At 39.2% G+C, this 24,994-nt stretch overlaps 2 protein-coding genes across 3 annotated transcripts in view; one reads left to right on the forward strand and one right to left on the reverse strand.

Moving 5' to 3' along the window:
* The first annotated feature begins 1,859 nt into the window (after positions 1-1,859).
* LOC145495899 (acetylcholinesterase-like) lies at positions 1,860-18,617 on the forward strand. Its single transcript, XM_081475497.1, has 7 exons — positions 1,860-3,608; positions 5,997-6,176; positions 7,042-7,199; positions 8,112-8,216; positions 11,604-12,057; positions 14,135-14,379; positions 15,902-18,617. The coding sequence occupies exons 1-7, from the start codon at positions 3,022-3,024 to the stop codon at positions 16,036-16,038; spliced, it is 1,866 nt and encodes a 621-aa protein (XP_081331623.1). The 5' UTR covers positions 1,860-3,021; the 3' UTR covers positions 16,039-18,617.
* Positions 18,618-18,619: 2 nt separating this feature from the next.
* Positions 18,620-24,994, reverse strand: part of LOC145495874 (serine/threonine-protein kinase atr-like) — a 59,443-nt gene continuing 53,068 nt past the window's right edge. For both annotated transcript variants that reach the window (XM_081475466.1, XM_081475465.1), the window contains exon 70: positions 18,620-24,095. In XM_081475466.1, coding sequence (XP_081331592.1) covers positions 24,036-24,095 — 60 coding nt within the window. In that variant the 3' untranslated portion in view covers positions 18,620-24,035. The remainder of the gene's footprint in view (positions 24,096-24,994) is intronic.

The raw sequence follows: 24,994 nt of genomic DNA on the forward strand, positions 1-24,994 counted from the left end.
GTCAAGTTTATTGATCGAGATCCTCACTGGTACACACGTAGGGTCAAGGAAGCTATTCACATAAGACTTTACCCTAACAACATCAACAGGGATAGTGGAATTGAAATTCCTGAAGCATGGATACCCACGATCAAGAAACACAACAACAGGAGAACGGTACAACAGCGGACCACTGAGGGAACAGCTACTCGCCGGAACAATGGAACAATAGGAGGACCGAAATGCACCAATCACAGCCGACCTTTGTGATATAAATGATACCGTGCAATCAGTCGACCTTATCGCCTGAAGAAGACTAGCAGTAAGCAGTCGAAACGTCGCGATCTACATCTCAAGTGACTACATCGTGAGACAAACGATAATACACTTTATTATTGCATCCACCACGATGAATAACAACAACCTTTTCCTCGACAATAGCCTCCATTTGGCGCGAAAATATGTCTGTCTGCTCCGAGAAGGGAACAGTTTTTCAAAAGCGAAGCTCGAAGAAAACTGTGAGCTTCATTGCCTCGGCCTCTCTGGCATACTTAAGCACTGACGTTTTTAAGCCACGAACGTCAACTAGAAATTTATGCTTTTGCTTTAAGCACGTTTTCATGCCCGACCAATGAGTTACAAAGCTCTCATTTTAGCATTTAAAACTTGACATTTTCAATGAAAAAGGAGTAATACGCGTTGAAGTAGAGAAGTTCGGAAGTTGGGACGATGCGATATTTTCGGGCGAAAGTTTACTTCAAGAGCGGAAGAGCCCCGGGCCGGTTTAAATAAAAATAAATAAAACTAAATAAACTTTTATATTTACCCTTCCTTTGCTCTTGAAGTAAACTTTCGCCCGAAAATATCGCATCGTTCTGACGAGTAGCCTTTTCTTTGGGAGACGAGACAATCTCGTTCCCAGAGCTCACGTGCCTCTTGGTCAGCGCCAAGACACAGAGTTCGGTGTCTTGGTGTCATGGAATGCTTAATTACATCCCATAGGAACAGCATGTTTAGAATCATATTTATTCCGTAACAATAGTTTTGGTGTAGGTGTCATGGAATGCTTAATTACATCCCATGGGAACGGCTTGTTTGGAATCGTGTTTATTCCGTGGCACTCGATTATGTGATTTGTATTCTTTCATTACGTAACCAGTTCTGTTCAACCTATAGTTTTCTTTTCCTTTCTTTGATTGTAACACCTTACGTTTACATATTTAGGGCTTTTGGGTTGATACGTGTTGAGAGGTTTTTCTGTGTGTAGAAGAAGCAGGTTGAAGTGTAGTTACGAGCGAGGCTAGAAAGTGGCAGGAACACGTCCGGAAGTACATTTTCATTACTGAGAAGCCATCAGTAAACCATTCCTAGATTCACGACAAAGAGCCATTTGCCGGGGAACGTGAGTGCTAAATAGCTGGTCGAAGCAATCGAAGGACAAGCGTAAAGTTCTGTCGAAGTCGGCCGTTGTAAACCGGACAGCTGGAGTAAATCGGAGAAGTCAAGTTGAAATATACCGGACTGAGTGAAGACGTAATCGGAAGAAGTAAGTTGAAAGGTGGGAGTTATAAACGGGAGTTTGAATTGGTTCGTTGTGTGTGTCATGTGTTGGTGGAACGTTGTTGGGGTCAAGTTCATGGACAAGGACTTCAGACGCAAGGTGAACTGAACTGAACTACGGAAACGCCTTTTTTTTTTTAAGGAATATTCTTGTAAATAGATTAAGTGTACTGAAGTATTTAGCTTGTTTATTATATTCTTGTAAATAAATTAAGGTTAATTATTTAGCTTATTGTATTATTGTTAGTTACCCTACTTAAAGTACAATGTTATTTTAGTGTAATTGTTATGATAAATGCTTGTAGACTTACGTAGTTGTTGCGTGTTTTCTCGGGTTCGTTTATGCTTAGTTTTTTTTTGTTAGAGAGAGCCCACCTTTGTGGCGCGGTTTCGTCACACTTGGCGCTGACCAAAAGAAAGTTTACATGGTTGGTTTGAAAGTTGTATGGTTGAATTCTAGAAAGCTATAGTTTAATTTTTCTAGGGAGGCTTCAGTTCTCGCAACGCGCCAGCGAGGTTTCATTTTGTGATCGCTTCTTGGTTCAAGTTTCACATTTTAAAAAACAAACTCAGGTGAGATTCAGAGAGGGTCCAGTTGAGATTCAGAGGAGATCTTTGAGATTCGGCGGGAGTCTTAAGCCTTAGATCTTAGGTCTTAGTTTTACTTTTGAGACACCCAGCAGATTCGGCGGGAGTCTTAATTAAGCCTTAGATCTTAGGTCTTAGTTTTAATTTTGAGACACCCAGCAGCTACAGCGGACCATTCCAGCCTCCGTGTCGTACAAAAATAGGAAATAGCGCTTGAAACTGAATCGGCGAAATGGAGTTCTGTGTAATAATGTAACGATCGTCCTGGTCTACTCTTGCAACATATCCTAACATCAATAGGGACAGGTGTTGCCAAATATTTCCCGGCATAGCTCCAGTCACTCCGGAAACGAAACACTCAGTTCGCTGTCTACTGTCACACCGTCGCTGAAATAAATATATTATAATGAATTCGTGCTTTCAATCACTGATCCGACATTGAAAAACAAACCACAAAAAGGAAAATTAAAATATTGACTGGCCAATTCAATGATTGATGTGAGCATTTAATGAAAATAGGCGGAAGTTTTCTCAGTCTTAGCAACCTGCTAGGATTACAGAACGCGTGACTTACCCGTAACGACCCGTGACAGTCAAGAACTGATGAATCCATGACGGGCTTTGCCAACGCCTCTGTGCAAAAAGGAATGGAAACAGCTCATCAAATTCTTGTACATCTTGAATTTGCTAGAGTTTTGCGCGTTCTTGTTCACTGATCTGGCCCTCAGTTCATGACAATCTCAGTGGCCAGTCTTCCTTTGTGGGGGCTCCTTTGTGGTCCCCCACCAGGCGTTTTTCAACCTGTTTGTTCAGCCCATTCTCCCCGCGACTCGCTTCCGTCGAAGAAACAACGCCAGTCATAGAATTTCCCCTCGTGTTTCAACGAGAAAAGCTATGGCAAATTCCATCTTGGTTTCTCTGGGAATTCTCATCACCTTTCCCTTAGCTCTTTGTTCAAGATCTGCGTTGATCGTCAACACAACTTATGGCCCTGTTCGCGGGGAAGCCATTGTTTTGAACACGAACAAGACCCTTGTCCGATATCTTGGGATACCGTTTGCCCAAGCAAATAGATTTGAAGCTCCTAAATCGCCCAAGCCGTGGACAAGGACTGTGAACGCAACCTCGTTCGGCAAGTGGTGTCCGCAAAACCCTAGCGTGATTATGAACTCCACAAAGGACATAGATGAACAATGCCTCACTATCAATGTCTTTCTTCCTGAAGACAAAGCCAAACAAAATCCTGCTCTTTTGCCTGTCATGTTATGGATATATGGTGGTGGATTTTCCACGGGAGGATCTGCAGCAGGACTATATAATGGTGGTTATCTTGCCACCGAGGGTGAGGTGATGGTCGTTACTTTCAACTACCGTGTTGGTGTGCTGGGGTTCTTGTCCACTGGAACAGAAGAGATACCCGGAAACTTTGGGCTCTTGGATCAAGTGGAGGCTATGCGCTGGGTACAGAAGAACATTAAGAGGTGAAGATTTTTTTTTACATTTTACTGTATAAATTACAAACGCAAATCCGTATAAAGGACATCTAGATAGAATACAACAAATGTGACCTTCCGTTGTTCACGAGGCACAAAATTAATGTCACTTGAAATAAAAGCTCTGCTGGGGGAGTGGGGCTAGTGACAAGATTAGCACTCCTGCCCGGGCCTATAAGCGTCCTAAGGGGGTCATGCACGTTGTACTACATATTGGCTATTGACTAAGCATGTGGTCAAGATGGCTGGACATTGCTGACGATGTGCTGCATGTTTACGGACTGAGTCGAAGTCGAGGTCCATAAACACGCAAAAATAAAAAAATGACAATAATATCCAATCATCTCGACTGAACAAGCTTGGTCAATAAAGGATTTGTTATCTAGAAAAAGAACACTGTTTACTTGCGGGACAGTCAGCGGGTAATGCCAAGTAGGCAAGGTACAGGGCAGCACCATCTTACCCCAGGAGGGGGTTTGGGGGTACTCCCTTACATTGGCTATATACGTAGGTGCGGCCCCAAAGGGTATGGTTTTTCAGCCGTTTTGGTCATATATGGCATATCGATTTTGGCCATTTTTGTGTTAAATAGGGTATGGTTTTTGTACTCGAGTCTTGAATTGGGTATGTTGTTTAGAAGAAGCTACTTTTTCATCATTATTAAGAAGACCATCAACAAAACCCCTTTAAAAACTATGTGGAGAGCAACTGTGTCAGTCGCAATGGTTATAAATAGGGTATTGAATTTTTGGTCTGGTCTGGTCATAAATAGGGTAGGGAACTTTTAAGTCTCTTTTAAAAACATATTTATTCAAAGTGGCTTACAATATATAGCTGACATTAATTGCATAGTTTACGATATTGGAACAATGTTTATAATGTTGATATATAGAGACAATCCTTTTAAGTTATTTTATTCTTTTGATCTTCTAATTTATTTTATCACTAATTGTGATGCATTTTACTTTTTATTTTGATGTAAATATGATTAGAATTAGGATTATGATTTTCATTGTAATTTTTTATTTATGAATAGTTTTATAAATAATTTTGTGATGTGTATGTGAACATATCTACATGTTATTTATGCACTATAAATTAAAGTACCATTATTATTATTATTATTATTATTATTATTATTTTGAGGAATAGCTTTTCATCTTATGTCATTGCTACTGGCTCTTTTATTCATTCACTTTGACAGGAAGATCAATTGCCTAGTGTCCTCCTCGTGCTCGAACAAAACAAAAGTTTAAGGGATGGGGCGTAGGACAGGGGTAGGGATTTTGATTTTTCATGAAAAAAAATTTTGACTGTCATTGGACCAACCAAAAGTCTACCAGGTTAAGAACATGGTGACTGAAATGGACAGAGTGTTGTTTGGCATATCAGTGGAGTGTCAATCGACATTGCAGTTGAATATTGGCTGATATGCAGACTGACTAGAGCTCAGCCGATACTGTGTTGACTGATACTTGGCCAACAGGTGATCCAAATTTCTGAGAGTGTCATGTATGGAAGAAACCTATTTTGGCAGGAACGTGTGTTTAACTTAAAGTAAACCACTCCAAATGTAAACTGGGCTTTCTTCTATTACACATCACTAGCGTACCAGTCATAACAGATCTAAAGATATGCATTAACAAAGAACAAAGACTTACATACAGCAATTACCTCAGGCTTGCCAACTTCCAAGACAGGGAAAATTTAGAGGCAGTCTCACTCACAAAAACCTGGAGATTATGTTAAAAAACTGGACATTGTTATCATTATTTAATAATCTTCATCGGCGTCTTTTCCTACTTTATGCGTCACCAATTGTTTCTTCTCTAATGGAAAAATTGGGGTGGATACAGGATTTTAGATAAGGGGGTTCCAGATATGGACAGCTAAAGGCAGTCCCTTGTAGGGGGGGGGGGGGGGGGAAGAGGGGTCGGGAGCATCCTACCTTGGAAATTTTTTTAATTGAGATCCTCAGAAGTGGGATTTCCACTATTCTGAGGTCAAGTCAGCATGTTATTAAATGTCTCATTTCTTTAAGGAAGGGGTTCAACCGAACCCCCTAGATCTGCCCTAGATGCGACCTTTGTGTCACACCCTATGTGACACAAAGGTGATGCCAATCAATTTGTACCCAGAACCTGTACCCCTAAAGATACCTGGGTGATTAAAACTGGTGGCAATATTTCATCTTGGACACCCTAAGTGAGACCAAAATCTGTGACTTCCAACCTTAAGTAAGACGAAAAGCGTCCTCAACCTTTTCACATGGGAGTTCCCCCCAGGGCCATTGGACCACCTGGAAATCAATTGAATTGTTCATCCAATTTTTTTTTTTTTTTTTTTTTTGCTTCAAACTGTGTTACTTATTGATAGGTTTGGAGGAGATCCAAATAACGTGACAATCTTTGGTGAATCTGCGGGTGGAGCAAGTGTTGCTCTTCACATGTTGTCTCCTCTGAGCTATAGGCTTTACAACCAGGTTATCCTTCAGAGTGGAACTGCAACTACTACATTTGCTGGCATGGACAACAAGACAGCCATAAACTCCACAAGGTAAGTCTCAAAATAATTACAAATTAAATCCTTTTTAATTGCCTTCATCTCAGATTGCTTATTACCTCTCAAAAAAGCACAGCCAAATTAACAAATATTTTCTCTGAATTCTATAGGTCATAAACTTTCTATTGATCTATATAGTTTGTGGTAAATGTAGTTTCTGTAAAAGCAATGCAGGTATGATTTATTTTTCTGACAGACACCCATGAAGGTATTGTGCAACCTTAAACCCTTTAACAGACCTTGTGGATCCTTGTTTACCTTGATAATCGCTGAAGGATATGAAAAACTAATTCTCTGTTCCCCTCATTGATGGTCACTTTTCATGTATCACTGCTACTTGACAAAGTGCTTAGTGCAATGACATCTTTTTGGCGAGCAATGTTGATTGTTTTGTTTTGAATGGCAAGATCAAAATGCTTGATCTATGAATGCTGTCAAACTCCACAACTCACACTTTCACACTTAATATCTCTGCCTGTCACATATTGTGCTTGCAATAGACCACTTTTGGAATTCAGTTTGGCAGTGAGGCCTAGAGGACACAAACAAAGGAAATTGAATGACCATGTTTATTCATTTCTTTTGTTTGTGTCCTTTAGGCCTCACCATCAAGCTGAATTTTAATTTATTGAAAGTGGTCTATTTAGTATTAAATTTAAATGTACGTACATGTAATAGCCATCAAAAAGCTGTCAAAAGTAAACAAATAATAATAAAAAAAAAACTTTGCACAACAGTATGATATGTTCTTCACTTAAAAAAGCAACTCCCAGCAAGAGTCACTGGTTCCTTCAAAAGTCTAATCAATGGTGTAGTGGTTTTAAATGAATTTATTAGGGTATCCTCTATCTTTTGACAGAACTTTTGCAAACCGTGTTGGTTGTGACATGTCAGGATTGAAAGAATGCCTGATGAAAAAGAGTGTCAGTGACATACTGACTGCCCAGAAAAATATCACAGGCACCGCTGTTTCTGGCCACTTATTTCTGCCTGTTGTTGATGATAACTTTCTACATGGTGAGTTTGCTGAAAATAAGAAAGAAGCAAGAAGCTTTAACATGTAAGAGCTAAGAACTGGGCCTAATGGCAAATGTCCATGAATTGTGGTCAGAAAACAAGTTTTTTGGGTTGTGTAGCAATGGCAAATGGCTGGGGTATGTGGTTAGAAAATAAAAGTTTCCAAGTTGTAGCTCAGACTAGCTCAGCAAGTGGCCATGATTTGTTGTCAGAAAACAAACTTTCCTTTTCGTGTATGTAGCTCGCCAAAAGGCCATGATTTGTATTTAGAACTAACTTAAACTTTTTCATTTGTGTAAACAAGATGTACGTAAATTCGAGCAATTGAAACAAAAACATTCACAAGATAACATGACAAGATATAAGAAATATTTATTAACAACTGTTGGCGATCTGAAATTGAAGTTTGAGTTTTGCAAATAGTTCAATAAAATGTCTTTCCTGGAAAATATTCTGTCCAGCACAAGTTACTAGTTGTAAAAACTTTAATATTAAAAACATTTTTATGTGTCGTCATTAGTTCAATTTTATGTGCAAATCGTTATCTGTCATTCCATCAAACTTTGTTGACCAAATATGCAAAGTACATGCGCAAACGCCCAGCTCTAATCTTTGATTACTACTAGTCTTAGTTTAGTTTTCTATATTTGGGGACGTTTTTAACCAAGCAATTATTATTATACTAGTGCTTGTTGGATAATTGAGATGATTATAGCCAACTTAGAACCAGGTGCCTCCTTGGCTATTAGACCATCTCGTACCAATGGAATAATTGTTAATTGCACATTATTCATTTACCAATTACAGCTGTACAGTAAGGGTGAAGGTCATGGGGCAAAGGTGAAGATATGAAATTTTGCTTACGACAATTAATTATCAACCATTGTAAATAAATTTAATCATGCTTTGCAGATCATCCCTTTAATCTTCTTGTCAATGGCAAGTTTAATCAGACTGTGCCGGCAATGATAGGTGTAGCCAAGAATGAAGGAGGATTTTTTGTTCTTCCTTTTAAAGGTACATGTGCTAGATAAATCCTGAGCATGTCAATATGAAAATATTCTCCTTAATAATACACCTTTTGTTCGTATAGTGTGATCGTCTGGGTGAGGGTAGTTCTGAAAAGAACTGTTGTTGGTGACTTACATTTCGACAACCTGAGCGGAAGTCGTCTTCAGAGTCAAGTGAATAGTGTTTGTCAGTCGATGATGTTATAAGTCTGGTCCATTGAACATGATTGGTCATTATAGACTTACAAATGACTTATCCATGATGGAAACGAAACTGACAAACGGACTTCTAACAGACCGACTTAACAATACACATACCAAAAACCGACCTATTTGACCAACAATAGACGGATCGAAACCCACCAATGACCGATGACAAACTTTACACAAGTCTTTCAGCCAATACCATCATGGCTATACTGACCAATCACGTTCAACGGACCAGACTTATAACATCATCGACTGACAAACACTATTCACTTGACTCTGAAGATGACTTCCACTCAGGTTGTTGAAACGTCAGTCACCAACAACAGTTCTTTTCAGAACTACATTCACCCGGATGATCACACTATACGAACTACTGATACTCCTGGGTTCAAACCATTTACTATAATATACCTTTTATAATGCACTAGTTTGGAGAATAGTTTCTAGTGATCTTGTTCTAAATTCTTATGACCTTACAGTTGAATATTGATCATACACTGTATTTATGCTTCCATCAGTGTTAAGCCCAAGGGGGCAGACCCCAGGCATAAGTGAGGCATTTGACTTTGATTACCTCTCCCGCTCTTGGGAATTGACGAAGAGTCTGGGCCCCTGGGTGGGGATGTTTGATTTTTTTGTGAGGAGGAATGGAACCAAGCCACATCATCATGTGTGCTCGTCTGTGGGACATCTCGAAATAATTCTTGCAGAGAAGAAAACCTACATGGGTGTTTTGGAGGTAAGCACTTGTTTCCAACAAATAACAACGGCATCTCACTTTGTGGAGATTGTGTGCCAACCCATTTTTTGGTCCCTATAGTGGGGATTTTGACAAAAAGTTCTTCTGAAAAGTGAAATACCGCACATACATGCCCGCGGTCCCCACTTAGGCTTAACATTGATAGACACATTAATTATTTATTATAATAATGCACAGGTTTCATTCATTATATGCAAACCTGTGCATAGCAAAATTGCAAGATTAAATATAACTATGCTAGACATGCTACAATAATTTGTGTGGAAGTGTTGGTGGCGTAATGGTTAGTGCACAACACTCCAGATCGAATTGTAGAAGTTAAAGTCCTGGCTGGGGTCATTGTGTTGTGTGTTCCAAATTTTGCAATGAAGGCCACCGTAAGGTAGACTGTTCAAGACTTTTACTTTGCTGTTAAGTTTCTAGAAGTAGATTACCGGTATCTTCATGTCTGGAGGAAATCAACTTAGTACAACAGCAGCTTGGAAGCGCCTCATTTTATTGCATGCCTACAACATTGACTGAGTCAGCCTAGTTTGAGAATGGGCATTTTCCATTTAACAAATGAAATTTCCAGTGATGAATGGAACAGCATTTTCCAGAATTTCCTTAAAGGGCAATGCAACCTCTTGAGGTACATGTATGCCAACATTTTTTGGAAATGTCCGTTTCATTTGATTTCCCCCCCAGAATTTCAAGAATTATTGTTTGTTGAATGGCTGGACGGGTTTGCTTTTTCAGAAATTCAGCACTATTGGATTTTCTTAAAAGTTTGCTGCAGAATTTCTGTACCATTAGCCCCTGTTTTGCAATTTTCAGAATTTTGTTTGAATGAAAAGTGTCCAACATCTGTATATATATAAATGTCCTCCTTACTCTGCTCATCCAACAATGTAATAATTAAAATTAGATGATTCAATGTATTTTTTCTTCCTTTTCATTGGCCGAGAGCCAGCCAGATGACCTGCAAATAGCTGCCTACAAATAATGGTTTGCTCATGCGTAGTACCATCTAAATGTGTTTTGCTGCAAATAATATTCTGCTCATGCGTAATTGTAACCATGATCTCTGGTGAAAAATGGCAGATTGCTCCCTTTACTGTCAGAGAGTGATTTAAATAAGAAAACAAATTTGGTGATTGAATGCAGTGTTTCAGCCAGAAAATTTTACTTGAGAGCCAAAGTGGCCCCTGAAAATCTTTTGAAAGTGCTTTTTGAAGTGTTTCTACTCAATAAAGTTTCTTTTGAATGGGATACTAGTATGAAGGATCCGTGCATTACAAGAGAGCAATCCTTAGGCATACACGACGTAGTGAATGATCAAGGGTTTGCAATGCATTATACGTGTAGGGCGATTTCAAACACTGTCAGCCATTTGGAAGTTTTCCGATGTGAGAGAATCAATGCAGCAATGTAAAAGGACGGATTGACTTCTTTTCTTATGTTGAATGTTTTAGAAGCAAAGATCTTTCAATAAGATTTTCTAGAAGGACATAATGTGTGACAAAATAACCGTTATTGATCGCCAACACAGAGAAATGTAGTCGTCATTATGCCGTATTATAGCGACTAGACCAGAATTTTTGGTTGCCAAGGATGAAATGCTTGTTGCATTGGCGACCGTATCGACCACAATTTCGAGCCCTGGGATGGCTTTTAAAATATTGTGCCTGTGTTAAGTCTGCAGTCCTGTAAAAGGAAAGGGCCAAATTGGCCCTTCTTTCGTTTTTCTGGGGGCCATCTCTGATTGTAACGTGGGATTCCCGCAATGGCGCGCTCTGGCGGAAACACTGGAATGATTAATAATATACATGAAAAAATTACTCGATTCTTATTGGCTGAAAACAGTGCAGTTCAAGTGTAACAGTGCAAAAAGTGTAACATTAGTGAAAATTACACATCGTAATTCTGGATTATGATTGGCTTAAAGACAATAGGAAATTTTCTAAGCCAATGATATCACGTAGAATGATGACGAAACTTTTGTGCGGAAACTTTGAAAAAAAGTTTTCTCGAATGAGAAAAAATGGCTTCAAGAAAGATCTTTCGGCACTTCCTCCACATGAATTTTTTCATGTTTATATTATTAATAAGTAATTATACGGTTTTTCTCGTTTAATTTGGAATTAATTTGCACTTGTGAGTTTTTCAAAAAGCTGAAATTGCACTCGCTGAAGCGGCTCGTGCAATGTCAGCTTTTTGAAAAACTCACTCGTGCAAATTAATTCCAAATTGAACTCAAAACAATAATTATTATTGAACTCGGTTATCGCAAAATATCGTTATTTGTTAGTGTCTCGTATATGAATTATTTTCCTCAGCCTTCAGCTTCGTTAGATAATTGATCTGCTCCCCACTGACAACTCACGATATTTTGCTCAACCTCGTCCAATGATTATATTGTTAATTAAATTATTTGTTTTGTAGGTATAACACCTGGAGTGCCTGGCATAAACAATGGACTTAACAAAACAACATTTGACAGCCTTGTCAAAAGCGGGCGATGGGCTTACAACCAAACACAGAAGGTCACAGATGCAGTGATCTTTGAGTACACAGACTGGACAAATGAAACAAATCTAAAAGTCATCCGTCAAAAGTACATGGATGTCATTTCTGATGCTCTCTTCAAGGCTCCTGCAGTGCGCTCTGCTAAGGTTTTTGTCAAACATGATATGGAGACTTATTTGTACTCCTTTGACCATTTCGTCTCTCCTCATATTCCAGCCTGGGCTGGAGTTATTCACAGCGGCGATGTTAAATATGTGTTTGGTGAACCTTTCCTGAAGTATAATGAGAGTGCTGGTGAAGCTGAGCAAGATGGGGAAATAAAGTTCTCAAAGCAAATCATTTCCAAGTGGAGCAGCTTTGCCAAGAATGGGTAAGTTCACACTGTTGTCTTTTAATACTGTGGAGTACGTGGTGTATAGATGTATCTTTTAAGCCTTACCGATATTCATACTTGTACTGAGTCATTTATCTTAATCCAATTCACAATTTCTGGAGACATGATAAACTTCGAGATTATATTTGAAATAATTTTCGTTTAATTTGAAATTTGTCCCTATTTACAACATAAATCTTCGTAAAAACGCGATCTCGTGTTCTCGTCTTCGCTTCGCAAAAGGACTGCTCAAAGTCTAATTTACAATTGATTATATTCATGTGGTATCACGTGCTATATCAAGCTGTGTCTTATCTGTACAAACAAATAAGTTCTTACGCAATAAAAGAGTTCGTGAATGTTCTTTACAATGATTACAGATTTCATCTCTATAAGACATTGTTGATATACATAAACCTTATCTGATGGTTTAACATTATAATGTGCACAGATATTTTGCGAGTTGTGCAGTACAAGCGGTCACTAAAATATGTGGGCACATTACAGTATATATTAAACCATTGAATAAGGGATCTATTATTCCACTGTTGCGACATTTTCTAATATTTCAGCTTCCACATTTTGAAATACACCCTGCATCATTCAAAGATCGTACCAATCAGATTGCCTAGTGCCTAGGTAGGGTTGTCCACATTATGCTCCCAATTTTCACTATTATGCTAATTCTATACAAAAGCAAACAATTGTCAAATACTTGTGAAATGTTCGTGGCTAGTGTGACGCGGCGTTTCGTCTCGGCCAAGAGACTCTTCAGAGACCTTTAGAATTCGAAGGCAAACTCGTAGAGCATCACGCCCAAAGTCCCCTTCGCAAATTCTTGATGTTGACAGTCTGGCCCTCTATCGCAGAAGGATTCCCAACCGTACGTACCAGACTGTCAACATCAAGAATTTGCGAACGGGACTTTGGGCGTGATGCTCAACGAGTTTGCCTTTGAATGCTAAAGGTCTCTGAAAAGTCTCTTGGCCGAGACGAAACGCCGAGTCACACTGGCCACGAACATTTCACAAGTATGCTAATTCTTTATGCTCAAAAAGTCAAAATTCATTGTTTACCTAAAATAAAATACAATCGCTTGATATGCTTATATGGATGATTATAAATGAGTCCCAGACTCCTAGTCACCCCGCGTGGCCACGTCCGTTTCCTGTCGTGAAGTCTGGGGCAGTCGATTGTCACGTATATTTCTTCACAGGAAATCAGGAATCCCAATTTCGAGATTGTACCTAATTTTGATGTATTTATTTATTTATTTTCGATATTTTGACATATTTCCGGGAATTTTTCTTACTATTATGCTGGCATAATGCTCGATGCTCATGCCTCACTATTATGCTCAAAATTATGCCGGCATAATGTGGACAACCCTATTCCTAGGCCTTTGTATATATTTGCCTCCTTCTCATCATTTTCGGGCCATACTCCCAGCCGTTTGTCTCCGATACGTCACCGAAATCAATTGACCATGAAGGCCTGAGAGAAAGTCCTGCGGGAACTAAGCAACCAATCACATATAGCGTGTGAATGATTAAAACAAATATGACTCTACTGTGCAATATGGGGTCGTATTTTGTGTGTTCTCCTGACCTACAGAATCATGTAATGTGGCAAAAAGGCATATTAGTGGAATAATAAACACAATGATTTATATCTTACTCTTTAATTAGCTAAACCAGGTATTTCTGTTTGCATCATCAACTGTCATTATTTTTCAAGTGTATAGCAATTATTATGGACAGCGCGCACATTAGTGTCTCTGTCGGACTGCTGTCACTGGTTAATATTGACCAATTCCAGGGGTTTCATGAACTTTTTCAACAGGCCAGAGGTAATTGGTTTTTACAGGCAGGCAAATCATTGTTAACTGAACTTCTCTGTGAGAAAAACTTTCCTAGATGTCCAAACCAGGTGGGCAAAGTCATCCTCTGACAGCCGGTCAATATGCTGCTGCCCGACCCTTAATGAAACCCCTACCAATTCATGCATAACAAGTTTGACAATAATAATATTCTTAGTTCATTGAATTGTTGATGGACCTTAATGTTTGATGCAGAAAACCAACAGAAGATTCAACCAAATGGCCAGCATATACTCTCAAAGATGAAAAGTATATCTCGTTGAGTCCGGCATCTTCCGTCAAGAAGAATATGCTTCCTGAAAAGATGGCATTTTGGAATTCACTTGTCTCCTCCTTGACAGAACCAGAACCAGCTGTGATACCTACTACTCCTCCTACTACAAAGCCAGAACCAGTTCCCATAGGTCCACCAGGAGAGAAGGAAGCTGTTGCCAGTAAAAGTAAGAATGCTTTAGCTTTGCTCTCCTCAAAATGTTCACGAGCCAGTGAGTCATGCGAGCCATTACACGCATGCTATTGCTGTTAGCCTAAATAACCATCTGGGTAGCCTAAATCAGTAGAACCTAATTAGCCTAAATAGCCCCTCCCCCCAAAAAAGTTCCCCAAGTTCCCTAAGATAGCTTGAGGTTAGCCTTAGAGCCAGTAGTGATTACTGGCTTGCATGGCTCACTTGCTGGTTAGTCTAAATCACACTCCTGTTAGCCTAGCTAGCACTCCTTAATTAATCTAAATTAAGCACTCTGGTTGCGTAAGTTAGCTTAGTTAGCTCGTGGTTAGCTTTTAGCTTTATGACACATCTAAATACAGGTTGTTATTCACGAACGTAGGGCCTGAACATGTTAGTACTGTACTACGGTAAGGTGCAAGACATTTTGCTCCTTCTGATAATGATTTTTATGTGGCCTGCGAAAAATTAGGGATGAAAAGACCAGGAAAGAAAAATGAATGGAACTGAATGGATACAGGATGTATCCATTCAGATTTTATAAAGAAAAGAACTGACTTTGCAAAGCAGTAACAATTTTTATTATATCCCTCAGTTAGTACGCGCGCTGTGATTGGTCAATTTAGCGGGCCGTACTCTCCTGTGTGTGATCCGCTAAAATTTAAAGTTGGTTCTGTTGTCTAGCTGTTTCCTGATTTGTCGCTAAGTGTTCTTGACTTTTATAACAAGTGAAAGTTTGAAACAATCTTACACTCTAAATTATGTAATAAAGCGTGCTAACGACTTAAAAATAATTTCAAACTGACTCGTTTTGCTTTCGAAGTGCGTCAGAAATTTGAAGCCTTTCTGAGTCCGCGTTAATAGAAATCGTTTCCTAACCCGTCAGGCGCACAGTAGAGATATAACAAATATCTTACTAACCTCGTCTTCTCGGTCCCTACCGTAAGTTACGGATCCTCGTTTTTTCCCCTACGATTTATGACCCGCGCGCTTCGCGCTTGGGCCATAAATCGAAGGGGAAAAAACTCGGTCCGTAACTTACGGTACGGACCTCGAACTCGGTTAGTAAGAGGTGTTAAGATGACAATGAAATATAAAATCTTAGGAAAGTTAAGAACCTCAACTACTCCTTTTTAACTTTGAGTAAAATGATTTTATTTTTTAAAGGTAAATTTATGATTATATAATCTTAAATCAGCGGAAGGGTTTCAGAGCAATTGTAGTTTTTTACAAGTTTGTGGTAGTTCTGTAACAGAATATATATTTTTAAGAATCATTTCTAGTAATGCATGTACATATATGAAGACAATACAAAAAAAAAGAAACTCTTACCTTGTAGTCTTAAGTTACTTGTTGCCTATTCTGTGATAGAGCTCTGACTAGATAAGATCGGACTTTGGATTGCAGTTCTTCAGTAGAGTTTTCTTCCCCAGTGAAGGAGAGAAATTGTGTCAACATACTCGTTCTGTCTTGACATGTGTTTTTTTTTCAAATCTCTTGGATTGTTTTTCTTTCAGAAACTGAGAATGCCCTGATTGCCGTGGTTGTCGTTCTCTCGATTGTGGTCCTTGTTCTTGTGGTGGTTACATGGCGTATCAGGCGGAAGTTGGCAGACGCCATCTCTGACCCTGGTCCAACTACCAGGCTTATATAGTACTGCAGATTTTTAACACACTAATAGTTGCATCCCTGATCAGGGAACTACATGGTAGTGTAGTAAAATTCCAACACTTGCATTAAAAATTAAATTAATGCACTATTAAATTAAATTAGACTATAGGATTAGGAACATTATAGTTTTAAGAGATAAGTTTTCCCTGACCCCAGTGCAAGGACTAGCATGACACAGTTGAGTTCCAACATTTGTAGCATTGTAGGGTTTTGAAATGTGATGGCTTTGAAAGTTCCATCCTTGCTTATGTGGTTACAACTCTGATTTAAGAACCAGTCTAACATAGTTCCAACAATTCCGTAGTGTACATGTTTACGTTTAATGTAAAAGAGATGCTTTCTTGACGGCTAACATAGTCCCCTTTGTGATAGATATGGTGCCATTCCTGGCACAAATGCAAGTCTAAAATAGGTCTAAGGCTTACAGCTGTTAAATTTAATGTTGTCATAAGAGAGGTACTTTATTTAACCCTGGCCTACCAACCGAGGAAGATAGTTTCAACATTTTGCATTTTCAGTTTTGATGCTGTAGGTAGGTTCTGATAAGATGGTCAAATATGAAGGTTGTCATAAACATACTACAAAATAATTCTGCAATAAAGAATTGTCAAATACTTGTGACAAAAATCGTTTGTAGCATGTCTGACGCGGCGTCTGACTCCTCGTCTAACTTGAAGACTTTTCACACAGCTGTCGAGTTCTCCTTAAAGAAACTAGGTAAACCGGAACTAGAATTAATGAGAGATCAGAGCATTATGTTTTGAGAAAAAAGAAGGGCGTGCTAGAAGAATCAGATTTGCGATAAAGTAAGTTAATTTCTTATATTTCATTCATTTTATCAGTAATTAGATAACTAATTAGATACACGACCCCTCAAACATGTAGTGCTTAAACGATAATCGTGTTGTAAATAAAGGATTTTACTTTACTTAACTTTACTCTTAGCTGACCCTCAGTCACTCCACTCAAACCGGCGCTTCTTGAGGCTAATCTTTTTATCATAAACTCTATTGGTTTTCTGCACTACTAGTACCTACATCGTTTATATCATATAACTTACTTTACATTTGTTTTCAGTGCGTTTTGTCACTACTATTACTTACATTTGAACTTCACGTTTTTTTTTACGTAAATAGCAGTACCTACAATTATCTCGTACATTACTTAACTATTTAATTTACACCACATTGCTAACATTTCTATAGTATATAGCATAACCAGTTTCATGTACGGCATTACATTGAATTCTGGTAGTCGAGCACCCAGGGCACTTTTGGGGGAAGTAGTTTTTCGTAACTAATAACAAAAGTTTTTTATTCTTTACTTAAATAAAACTTTTTAACAAGGACAGAAATGTAAACAGCGTAGTTATTTATCTTACTAGTGGTTTTGTAATATTTCATAAATAGGATCGTGTCATTAAATTTCTTTAATATTTCTTTTTCATATGGGCCAGATATGATACCAAATAGTTTCTCTTCAATAGTTGGCACAAATTTTGACTTGTTGGGAGCGTTAAACCAGTCAGTTATGTTGTTTACGAAAATCTTTACAAATTGGCAGTTAAAACATGTATGATCAATTGAGTCTTTTTCACCACAGCAGAGACATTCATCGTCCGCTTAAATACCATATTGATGAAACTCCTTTTTAGTAACGACAATTCTATGGATTAATTGAAGCTGGAATTCCTTCAATTTTGTCTCCTTGCAGATGTTTTTCAGGGAGGTGAACATTTTTTCCAGGCATTCCCATCTAGTCTTATTATGCTGTTCCATTTCATTGGGCCAGTCTGGCTGACCGTACGCGTTTGAATTTTACGGTTTAGTAAACCATACTGATAGAAGTCTCCAGTTTTAGCTTTTTCTCGCGTTGTGTTTGTGTAGAGTGTATTTGTGTAGAGAACAGGTGAGGAAGTACCAGTTCCAGGAAGTTATAGTTCGTTTTCCAGGGCTCTTTTTTTGCTTTGATTACAGTAAAACCTGTATTAAGCGGACCCTATATTAAGCGGACAGCCCCTATTAAGTGGACACCAGCTTGAGTGCCTAAATTTTCCTCCCACATTTACTGTAAAATAAACCTGCATTCAGCGGACACCTCTGTTAAGTGGACACGGACACCAATATTACGCCATTTTGTTGCACAAAAGCTGCAATAAGCGGACATTTCAAAGGCTTTTTGCTTCTAAAAGCTCAGGTCAGACACCTTAGTTAAAACTCTTCAGTGATTTCGTTTTAGAGCTGAATAGATTATTCCAGATTGATGCATTGACATTGTGCTATGAGCAGTCTTTGATGTTGCACTGTGTTACACTTTGTTACAAAGGGTAAATAATAAACTATCCTTATTGTACCTGTTTAGAGCGGACACCTTGTATTAAGCGGACACAAGTGAGGAATCTCACTGATAACTTGATAAAACTGGAGAAAATTCGTTTTGCAGGCATACTTGTTCTAAAATTCTTGGAAGGACAGTAGTTGACCAAAAGGTAAGAGTACCGTAAATCTTCGAATTAGCGCCCGGGGCGCTTATTCGAGGGGGGCACTTATTCGAGGAGGGGGGGGGGGGAGCGCTTATTTAAATTTTCCCAAATCGTAGCCTGACATGATCCTTTTTTTTTCAATAAATCATCTGCGCGTTAAAACCAACATAAGCTATTTATTGACATAAAAAGCTGATCCTAAAGTTTAAATCGCGTCACCGTTAGTACTTAACGTGTTCAACGTGTCCACTAAACGTGTTCACAAACTGAAACAATGTACAAATCTAATACTACATGACGAAAACTATACACCCTTTGTTGTCTCATTACTCGTCCACAAAATTGGGGGAGGGGAGGGGGGCACTTATTCGAGGTGGGGGGCGGGGGCGCTTATTTTAAATTTCGGCCGATATGAGGGGCGCTTATTCGAAGGGTGCGCTTATTCGAGGTGGGCCCTAATTCGAGGATTTACGGTATCTCTTTAAAACGAGGGCAAACCGTCTACATATTTTACGTCATAGTTACATCCTAATAGAAAGTTCAAACCGCCAAATTTTCTTAGGTAATAATCTGCAACTACTAATGAGTGACTGACTTAAACATAGGCAATAGTCTCATAAATGGGGTACTTTTTCTCGACCTCAAAAAAGGTTTCGACACCATGGATCACCGGATTCTAGATCTGCTGGAGAAGCTTCAACATTATCAATATGGAGTGGACTTGCATATTTTGAAATGGTTCAGGTCATACCTAACTAATCGTAAACCGTCGTAAATAGCCATTTTTACACTAACAACAAACAAGCAAACAACACACGTATGGAATAAGGTAAGCCATTTTTATTGAGAATTTTCACTTTTAACTACCTGCATGTACATCTTGTAGAATATCCCATATAAACCCTTAACATTCGATGCCATATTGTGTTGCTTGTGTGGTTCACATCATAGAGAGAGCTTGGGCTGCCTGTGATTGCTGTAGCACAGCCTAACGGCTCCACTCTACAAAATTATGATATAGATAGGACCCTGCGCGCGCTCTGATTGGTCAAAAACCCGTGTTTTATCAGAATATAAAACATAGAAAAAGCGTGTTTTATTGTTTTTCGCCACATTACCTCTATCATAAAGCAAATGAAGAAGCCTAAGCCTCGTTAATTACACTGCAATAAAATACTCCGGGCATTTGAGAACACTCGAGAAATGTAGAAAACACTCGTCTGCGGCTCGTGTTTCCTACATTTCCCTCGTGTTCTCAAATTCCCGTCGTGTTTTATCACAGTGTAATACACGGCTTAGGCTTCTTTATTTGTTAAATATTCCTCCTAATAACACGACGTAAAGCGCCCTTCATAAACACGTAAGAAACAAAGAGAGACTGAAAAGAAAACGGAAAATGTACAAACGTTCCCTTGACAGAGAACCTGGGAACGAGGTTGTCGCGTGGCAACTTGATCCGAGAGGAACTGGCACTAAAAATACAAAATGGCGGCTTGACAATGAGAAGTAACGTGGCAAGTCTTTCTTGATTTGGCTTATTATTTGAGAGGAATTTTAACCTTCAAATGGGTAAAAGTTTTAGTTTCCTCAAATTTATTACTTTTTTAATGATCTGAGTCGATCCGAGTTGATCCGACCCAGACTGGCGGTCCGAGTGATCCGGTCCGACTTTTGTACCTACATGTATCTCTAATATTGAAAGACACAGCACGATTAAGTGTCCAAAGGAATTTGATCCCGATGTATTGAATACTTTTGGTGCGACGCGAGTTTCGCTATGGTTTGTGTCCATTCTCCCACGACTCGCTTCCATCGAAGAAAAGCCAGCCATATCTCTCGTTTTTGATCGGGAACATTTTATACATGGCACATTCCATTCATTCGTTGCGTTTTCGAATTTCTCCGGCGTAGTGTGGCCTTAGCTGGAACGAAAAGATTTGATGGATTATAAGGCACGTTAGGCTCTGAATACAGGTTTTATGTACACACTTAAGTTTTTATGACTTAGTATTTATAATATTCTAAACGTCATCGCATCTGGAAATGACTATTTATATAACAGAAAAGTTATAACAGAATCTTACGTGGCGAGTTTGTACAATCTCTTTTTATAAGTTGGGTTTATTAGGAAGTTTTGCAGAATACAGCTAAACGCAAGTTGGCATTCCATCAAACATAACTCCCTTCTCCACATAGGCTATTACCATTGTGTTTTTTTTTTTTCGCATTTTTTGTTGGAAAAGAGTAAATGAAACCAGCAAGCGCTGTGCAGACATGAGCAAAAATGTTCTTGGTTCTTCGTGAAATTTAGAGGTGTTTGACTGAGGGTCCCACTAAAAATTTAACAATTGTTTAACAGATTTTAACGGAATCTATGACGGATACCAGAAAAGGACGAGAAGAATTAAACATAACGATAACGTCCTTTTTAATGGAACTCAAGCAGCAGGTTAAAAACGTGTTTACAAAATGATCTGAACCTCGTTGCCCTTGCTGGTCGTAGCAGCCTTTTAACAAAATTCTGCAAAATTTTCGAATCCATAGTTCTTCTAACAAAGACCTGGATTGTTCGATCCGTTATAACTCCATGGAATGTTTCTATTTTTCACAAGCAAAAACTGAACCCGTTAACACTGAGTAGGTCATTGGTGGAATAAAAGACCTGAACTAAGCTGTGCAAGGTAGGATTAAGCTAATCTGCGTTGAGCGTCAACGTTTTTAGTGTTACATGTATCTCAAAAAGAAACTTAGACTTTACGATTAACGTTGACCAACTTGAAATTCCAACCGGGTTGTTCAAAGCCCGATTAAGCTAACCCCGGATTAGCGAGCATTTTGATTTCAGTTTTGTAATTTTTCAGTGAGATTTTCTGAGATGTTTTTTTTTAATCCTGGGTTAGCGTTAATCGGCTTTCGAAACTCGACCCTGTGATTCGTGGCCTTTCGAATAACTAAGCCCAGAGATTTGATCGAGGTGTTGTAGAATGCCAGATCAATCCTAGTATAATGGTTATGAAAAACAAAAACAACAACAACAACAACAACAAAAACAACAACAAAAAACACAAGCCCCTCGATGAAACGAATTTGCGTATTTACACCACTTGTCTGGGAAACCTTCACTTGCGTTGTCTCCCGCAAAAACGAAGACAATATTACAGAAGGCAACATTTTTCTATTATAAATATTGCACGATTTTGTTACGTATATCCAAACGAAACCAAACTTTCGTTCGTTATACCATGGTTGTATTTTTCCACGTATTTAGAAGTTCAACGAGCTCAATCAGAGAAAAGTGCGATTAGTGTTAAATCGGAGAATAGTATATACCGATGTAGGGGTGTTATTCTCCCATTTTCTCAGATTTTATGATTTAAGTTTTCTATTCTGCGATTGAGTAGACTTACCAAACCAGACTGTGCATAGCTTCCAATTGTACGATTTTACTAAAAGATATTTCAGTATAAAGTCTCCGATTGAATGATTATTCCGCATCTACGACTATCGTATTCTGTGACTTTAGTTGCAATTCTTTCAAGTGATCATTGTTCCTCCCAATTCTCCGACTTTCGGGGATTTTAAAGTGCACCCAACCCCCAATTTTTTTTTTTTTTTTTGCTAAAACGAATCTAGACTTTATTTGAAGCATTTGGGCGAAGAAATTGTTGAATTTGGTTGAATCCTCGATTTTCTATGCCCTTTCAAAGTCGCGCTTGAAGTGTTTCACGACCGCGTGTTAGGGAGTCTGGGGCGGCGGTTCCTGATGACGTCTACCCAGGAACCAAACACAATGGCGCCTCAGTCAGCTCTCTGTATTTGCTCGAGAAAATGGAAAACAAAACTAATCGTTCCGATGTATTTTTCGATTTGGAAGACTCAGAAATAAACTTCGATCGAACACGTTCGACAACTGTGAACTCACTGCTTAGAGCTTTGAGAGCAATATTTACAATATTTCAAGCGACGAAGGGGAAGACTTCTTTGCGGACGTATTGCTTGTATATTAGGAATGGAAAGCTAGATACGAAGTGGAGGAGCAGGCAAACGAAAAGCAGGAAAGAAAGCTCAAGGACTGCTTTGGATGGTAATTTCGTCAACTAAACATAAGATTTCCACGCGTGTTGATAGCCCGTTTACATTTGTCCTTAGCGAGAATGTATTTTGTCAAGGTATGATTGTTCTGTTAAATCCAGTTTGTGTTTCACTTTCTGTTGAATGCTTCATGTTTGTAAGAACGACGTACGTGTTGAAGTTTTCCAGACTTGGTGACCTCCAAAACATTGGCTTCGATCGATTGAAAATCGTACTGTTTGGACCTGTATTTTTGAAGCTGCGGGAAGCAAGGCGGAAGGAAATATTTCATACAATTACCGATTTCATATAGTCACACGTTTTAAGTCGTAACTCCAAATAACCAATGTAAATTGTTTTCAAAGCTTGCAGCGAAATTCGTCGGATAAGCGAAAAGGACGTGTTCCCTAAGCGGTCAGCAGAAAATGTTACGCGGTCATATTTTCGACGTTACTGCACAGAATCTTTGTCGCACTGCCGATTTCCAAACCTTCGAAAAACTCTGTGAGTCTAACAGTTTTCTTATCATGTAATTCTAAAGGATTAATCTTCGACTTTTATCTAAATCGAACGAGAAATAAGTGTTGATTAGCGGCGTACAGTTGCGACCTCTTTACATATCAGTATAACGCTTCTTGATCATGATCGGATCACACAACTTTGCCGGTTATGTTATAAATACTGCGGGATTGGAAGATATAGGCTGTCGGTAGTATTTCTACAAATTGCTGGTTAGCTTTGAGCAGAAAATTTATCAAAATAGCGTTCGAAAGTCTTCGGAACAAATTCCAGTGAGAGTTCTTCAATGGTTCTCGCAGATTCAGTTCGCTTGTTTCGGCTCGAAAAAAATCAACCATCGTTTACGTCTTTATTGTACCATTAGCCGATCACCGTCAGTAAGTTGTACAGTATATCTTTCTTTAAATCTGGAATATTGCTGCAACAGCCGATAGCACCTCTGGAAGGCGTTTCTGCGCACTTTTCGAATGTGTATTGCACCATCCTGAAGGAAATGAGAGGACGTGAGATATCCAACCTTCTTGGGTAGACGTCACAAGAGCCGCTGGACCCATTTCAAACTCGGTCGTGAAACAAAATGGCGATGTTTTGGGGCTTTTTTGGAGATTTCGTCGGCGCACAGAAAATCGAGGATTTAACGGAATCCAAAAATTCTTTCGCAGAACTATTTCAAATAACAAGTAGCTTCGTTTTAGCGAAAACAAAAAAAAATCTGGGGTTAGGTGCACTTCAAACAAAATCAGAAAAATCGGAGAATCGTAGAACAGAAGTCGGAAAATCGGAGAATCGGAAGCATAAATACTCCTATTCTAGATACTGTTCTACGATTTGCCACTGACTTCTCGCACTCTTCTGCTACAATCAACAGGCGCGTGATTGCCAAGGCACTTGTCCTGGTTAGCTTGACACTATAGATAAGGCGCCCAGCCAATGTACATACGGCTTAAGTTGTCAGCACTTGTGGCTTCCTGAAAAGTAAGTTAAGTCTGAGTCAGTCCAGTGGCCCATACAGTCAGAGCTTATCCCGATTTCTGTAGCATGAAGCCACTAGGAGTATTTCTACTCCCCCCTGGATGGGATGTTAGTTCATCGCAGGGCTACCCTCCCAACTCCTCACAATCAATTCGCCAGTACCCATTTATACATCTGGGTGGAGAGAGACACTGAGAGTAAAGTGTCTTGCCCAAGAACACAACACAATGTCCCTGGCCAGGGCTCGAGTTCGAACCACTCAACCCTGAGTTCAGCGCGCTAACAATGAGACCACCGCGCCTCCACCTCCTCCTCATGCAAAATAAAATTAAACTCGGTCGTCTGACAGTTGTTTATCCAGGCGAAAGGTGAAATTTACTCGACAAGAAGCTGACCAATAAACCCCAACATAGAAGACATTTCTATTGGGGACCACCCATATCTCTGGCCCCGGTTGTTCAAAAGCCGATTAGCGCTAACCCACTATTAAATCGTCCTAATGCACGGAATAAATTTATCCTTCGATTAGATTCTGTTCTTCGAAGCTCGATTAGCACTATCCAAGGATTAAACTCAAGGTTAAATTTAACACACCTAGCCAGGTGGATTGACTCGCTAATCGAATGAAAAAGCAGACGAGCAAATCAAAATGGCGGACTTACAGTTTGTTGATTTTGCTTTAATGCCAGGCCCAGTAAGGAAAGAAAAGCAATTCGGGCTACCTGACGACTTTTCCAACATAGATGTTACTACTCTCTCACGGACAAGCCATACCGCGTCCGGTTTTCCTGCGGTTTTCACAACACGGACGGACCGCTGTTCGGCGATCCGCAAAATGTTTATACGAAGAGGGGGGAGCAAGAAATTTCAACATTTCCGCTCTCAGAGGTAGAAA

Source organism: Orbicella franksi, chromosome 8 (assembly GCF_964199315.1).
Source record: "Orbicella franksi chromosome 8, jaOrbFran1.1, whole genome shotgun sequence".
Lineage (NCBI taxonomy): Eukaryota > Metazoa > Cnidaria > Anthozoa > Scleractinia > Merulinidae > Orbicella > Orbicella franksi.

Bases quoted from the DNA above. Each gene is read 5' to 3' on its own strand.
- LOC145495899 (XM_081475497.1), top strand. From the start codon at position 3,022: ATGGCAAATTCCATCTTGGTTTCTCTGGGAATTCTCATCACCTTTCCC. The intron at 3,609-5,996 runs GTGAAGATTTTT...ACTTATTGATAG, and splicing joins GTACAGAAGAACATTAAGAG to GTTTGGAGGAGATCCAAATA. The intron at 8,217-11,603 runs GTACATGTGCTA...TTTGTTTTGTAG, and splicing joins TTTTGTTCTTCCTTTTAAAG to GTATAACACCTGGAGTGCCT.